Source organism: Silurus meridionalis, chromosome 18 (genome assembly GCF_014805685.1).
Source record: "Silurus meridionalis isolate SWU-2019-XX chromosome 18, ASM1480568v1, whole genome shotgun sequence".
NCBI classification, from domain to species: Eukaryota; Metazoa; Chordata; class Actinopteri; order Siluriformes; family Siluridae; genus Silurus; species Silurus meridionalis.
Window position 1 is genome coordinate 27,952,895 of NC_060901.1, and position 5,126 is coordinate 27,958,020.

The window sequence follows — 5,126 nt, forward strand, 5'->3', positions numbered from 1 at the left end:
TGGAGGGAAGCCCAGGAATGAAGGACTGACCGACACTCACGCGACTCAGCCCGGGCAGGGGGGGGGCCAGGGCGGGCCCAGGGGGCCGGGGGCGGGGGCCGGGGCTGCCGGGAAACACTTGGATCGAGTGCAAGAGCAGAAACCGAGGCTGTGTTTATTCACACACACACACACACACACACACACACACCCGCCTCATGTTTGTATCTCAGTTTAATAATCACCATGACCTCAGCAGCCTCACACTCGAACATACAGAGTGACTCGAACTGTTGCAGGCACATGCCATGGAAATGAGACATTTATTATTATTATTATTATTATTATTATTATTATTATATATTACACATAGATTTAAAAAAAGAATAATGATAAAAATACACCAGTTCTATAAGGGGACAGCTCTGCAGAGACGTGTCTTGTCCTCATTAGCTCCTGAGAGACAGAAATAGCCTCAGAGGCCCAGCTTTTGCCGCAATGGCCGGCGGCCCCTCTCCGGAAGCGCCATATATGGTCAAACACAAATGGAGATTGGGGGGGGGGAGACGACGCGCAGGGCTCTGACGTCAGCACGCACGATTGGGCCGCCGCGCGCCGCGCCGCACCTCGTGATTGGCTCGCGCGCGTCCCTGTTGCTGCAGCACTTTTTCGTGTGTTGCAGGGCGCAGAAAAATCCACACCTCATTATCACTCATTATCACCACTATTTATATTATTTACCCAATGCACTACACTAATAACACAACAATTATTATCTGAATGTAAATACATCTATAAAAATGGCGTGTATAATAGTGAGGGAATAAAGTGTGGTTCATGCACGTGCATGGATGCATGTCGTTTCATTATTCATTATTCTGATGCATTGTCGCTCCGCATCCAGTGAATGAAAAGTCTTGAGAAAAATACATTTAAAGCCACCAATCAACACTGCTGCACCCCCCCCCCCCCATTCAACTATTCTACATAGTGCAGCAGCAGCACGATTATTTCACGATCAATTAAATCGTGCAACTGCACAAACAAGTGTGTTTAAAGCACGAGAAAGGGGCATTCATTTCCACACCTCCTCCTTTATTTCCACACCTCCGCACCTTGGTTCTCTCACCCCATCCAGGAGGCTGGTGGTACAGTCCAGTCTCACAGTTTTCATTCATAAAATTGTGTGTGTTCACTAGAGAAGCTGAGGAGCGCTGGAGCTGTGTGGAGCAGAACACTGCTGAATTACCGGGAACATAGCAAGAAAATAAATATCATATATAAACACTGCAAAATCAAATAAAACAACAAAACACACAGGAACAATAATAAGAAGGATATTTGTGATCACGTGATAGTGGTGCTTTTGGTTGCGTTTGATATTTAATAAACATGAAGATGCCAAAAACCGGTTCCTCGGCTCGAGACCAGATGTCTGCCAAGGAGGCGCTCGCGCAGGTACACGTGACCTAAATGATTGTTATTTGTATCTTTTGTGTGTGTGTGTGTGTGTGTGTGTTACTAAATGATTGGATCATGCCTTTAAGCAGATGTGTGTTGTGCATCTGGAAGACAAAGGACATGTGGCACATGTGGGACATGGAGGTTATGATGTTTATTCAGTGCGCGTGATCTGTGTAGCAATAAATTGGCATAACAAATTAGTTTTTTTAAACAAATCCAGGTTGAGACACAGGTATAAGTGATGCATGATTCATTTGTAAATATTCATGAAAAAACATGTCATTCTTAATCACTGCATTTACCTGCAGGATGAACATGCTGATTGTGGTGTGTGTGTGTGTGTGTGTGTGTGTGTGTGTTAGAGCTGTGACGACGCTCCCTTCGTCCCCACGGTCACTGCCATCGCGACGGCGCCTGATCTGAAGTGGATGGTCTTGTCCACTGACATTTCATCAGTCAGTCCCTGCAGCGGAGACAAGCAGAAGAAGGAACACGCTCCTCAGAAGAAAGCACACACACTTCAGAAGAAGACACACGTCCCTCAGCTGAAGAAGGAGCTAGAGACGGGGACGAGGTTCCCAGCGGGCCGCAGGAAATCGCAGAAAGAGCAGGTATGCCAGGTTGGCTCAGGTGTGCAGAGCGATACTCGCCTATGACATCCCATAATGTTCCACAACGCTCACTCACAAGCCCTCACACTGTTCTCCAGAGGTTCTCCTGAGGTTCTCCTGAGGTTCTTCTGAGGTTCTTCTGAACTCCTAGGGGTCCTGAGATCTCTGTGTAGCAGGTTAAGGGTTTGCTGACGTTAGACATTCATTCGCTCAAAATGTCTTAGTGATAGTGATGAGCGAGAACATCCTGACAACGTCCACAAAACGTTTGAACCACAAACTGTGTGCTGGGATTCTGCACACTGACGGAAAGTGAAGAACGTTTCATATAAATATGATAAATGTATAGATAGAGACAGATGTGCAAGCAGAGAAAGACAGACAGATGTGCAAGCAGACAGGTCTATATTCAGAAAGACAGAAGACAGATGTATATACGAGGTAGAAAGACAGAGAGAGACATATATACAGACAAACAGACAGATGTGCAAGCAGAGAGACAGATGCACAGGGAGATCTACATTATTTTTCACTCTTCTGTCGATAGCAAGTCCTGCACAGAACCTTCAAGATGAATGTTCTGAAGAACCCGTACAGGTTCTACCACACTCACTGTCACACCACAGAGAACTTTTTTCTATTTTTAACACACAGCTGTCTCCAGAGGAGGAGGAGAGAAGGAGACTCCGGAGAGAGAGAAACAAACTCGCAGCCGCAAAGTGCAGAAACCGAAGACGACAACTCACTGACAGTCTACAAGCTGTAAGTCTGTCTATCTGTCTGTCTGTCTGTCTGTCTGTACAATCTGTCTGTCTCACTGTCTGTCTGTACAACCTGTCTGTCTCACTGTCTGTACAGTCTGTCTGTATGTTCTGTCAGTCTCAGTCTCTGTATGTACAATCTGTGTCTCACTGTCTGTATGTACAATCTGTCTGTTCAATCTGTCTGTCTCACTGTCTGTACAGTCTGTCTGTCTGTTCAATCTGTCTGTCTCACTGTCTGTACAGTCTGTCTGTCTGTTCAATCTGTCTGTCTCACTGTCTGTACAGTCTGTCTGTCTGTTTAATCTGTCTGTCTCACTGTCTGTACAGTCTGTCTGTCTGTTCAATCTGTCTGTCTCACTGTCTGTACAGTCTGTCTGTCTGTACAATCTGTCTGTCTGTTCAATCTGTCTGTCTCATTGTCTGTACAGTCTGTCTGTCTGTACAATCTGTCTGTCTTACTGTCTGTACAGTCTGTCTCTCCGTACAATCTGTCTGTCTTTCTGTCTGTATTTCTGTACAATCTGTCTGTCTCATTGTCTGTACAGTCTGTCTGTCTGTACAATCTGTCTGTCTCACTGTCTGTACAGTCTGTCTCTCCGTACAATCTGTCTGTCTTTCTGTCTGTATTTCTGTACAATCTGTCTGTCTGTACAATGTAGCTGTCTCTTTCTGTCTCTCTGTATGTCTGTCTATCTGTTTGTGTGGGTCTCTGTCTGTCTCTGACTGTACACCTATCTCTCTCTTTCAGTCTGTATATCTGTCTGTCTCTCAGTCTGTGTAAACACCTGTCTGTCTGTTTGTCTGTCTGACTCTCAGTCAGTGGTGTATAAAATGTGGCTTCCCAGAGATTTTGTCTGTGTGTGTTTGTGTGTGTGTGTGTGTGTGTGTGTGTGTGTGTGTGATGGACAGGAGACAGACAGTCTGGAGGAGGAGAAAGTTGCTCTGGAGGCTGAGATCAGTGGTCTGATGAAGGAAAAAGAGCAGCTGGAGCTTCTGCTCATGTCCCACAAACCACACTGCAAAATCCCTACTGAGATGGAAGGAGAGGAAAAAAAAGAGGAAGAAGAAAAAGAGGAAAAGCAGGTCTATGATGAAACGACTCAGAAAAAAACTCTGGTTCTCCCCGTCACATCGACTCCGGTATTCATATTTATTAATCATACAGCAAATCTGTACATCTTCATTACACTGTTATAAACATAGACATGTGCGTGGTACATGGGGAGGGAGGGGTTATATAATAGGGAGGAGTTACATAATGGGGGAAGGGTTATATAAGGGGGTGGAGTTATATGAGGGGGTGGAGTTATATGATAGGGGACGAGTTTAATATTGGGAAATCTGTTAAAAGAGTGTTTAACCCTTTAAATACTTATTATTTATTTATTTTAAGACAGAATCCTTGTAAATTAAACTTTCTCACACTGTGATGTTCTCTCTCTCTCGTTCAGAGTCTGGAGAAGATGGCCACCTCTCCTGTTCCTCTTCACCAGGAGCCCGTAATTTCAGGAGACTCTGACCTGCTGCTGTGCTCTAGTGCCGAGTTGGAGCCTTACATCGACATCAAGGACGTGAACATGGAGGAGCCTGGATCCAAAATGGAGTATGATGATGATGATGACATGGACTTGTTGGTTCCTGACATTGACCTGAGTGCCTCTCTGGGCCTGAGTGAGTGGGAGACACTCTACATGAGCATGGGAGGAAGTCTGGAGCCACTGACGTTCGATTTTACTCAGGCTGAGGAGTGTGAGGGTGGGAAAACAAAACCCACTGCCGAAAACGCCACCCTGCTGACGCTATGAAGATCTGAGCTGAAGAAGAAAACAGATTTATATGCATTATGACAAAAGATTCACTTATTTATCAAATCTCATCTCATCGCATTTACCCCCTCTCCATTTAAACATACACCTTCCACAAATACCCTAAACTACACCCAAAATACCCCTCTCCACTCAAACATACACCCTCTCAACATACCCCACAATCCACCCAAACATACTAATTTCCTCCACCCAAAGTACCATGATCTCCATTTAATTGAGCCTAATCTCCACCCAAACACACCGACTTGCACTCAAAATACCCAAATGTCCACCTGAAATACCACATTCTTTACCTAGATACATTCATGCATTCCTAAAATACTCAAATCTACTCCCAGATTCATCTAATCTAAATCACCAAATTCCCAAATGTCCACCAGAAATCTCCTCACAGGTAGTAATCTCTGGAAAAAAACTAGGTCTCCACTAACATGGCACATTCTCCCAAAATACTCTGAAATTCCCAAATTGGGCTACAA

At 44.8% G+C, this 5,126-nt stretch overlaps 1 protein-coding gene across 1 annotated transcript in view; it reads left to right on the forward strand.

The window, feature by feature from the left end:
• Positions 1-1,207: 1,207 nt before the first annotated feature.
• si:ch211-153j24.3 (proto-oncogene c-Fos) overlaps positions 1,208-5,126 on the forward strand; it is a 4,613-nt gene continuing 694 nt past the window's right edge. The window contains exons 1-5 of the mRNA XM_046874026.1: positions 1,208-1,437; positions 1,806-2,054; positions 2,709-2,816; positions 3,728-3,958; positions 4,270-5,126. The exon at positions 4,270-5,126 is cut by the window's right edge and continues 694 nt beyond it. Coding sequence (XP_046729982.1) covers positions 1,372-1,437; positions 1,806-2,054; positions 2,709-2,816; positions 3,728-3,958; positions 4,270-4,623 — 1,008 coding nt within the window. The 5' untranslated portion in view covers positions 1,208-1,371 and the 3' untranslated portion in view covers positions 4,624-5,126. The remainder of the gene's footprint in view (positions 1,438-1,805; positions 2,055-2,708; positions 2,817-3,727; positions 3,959-4,269) is intronic.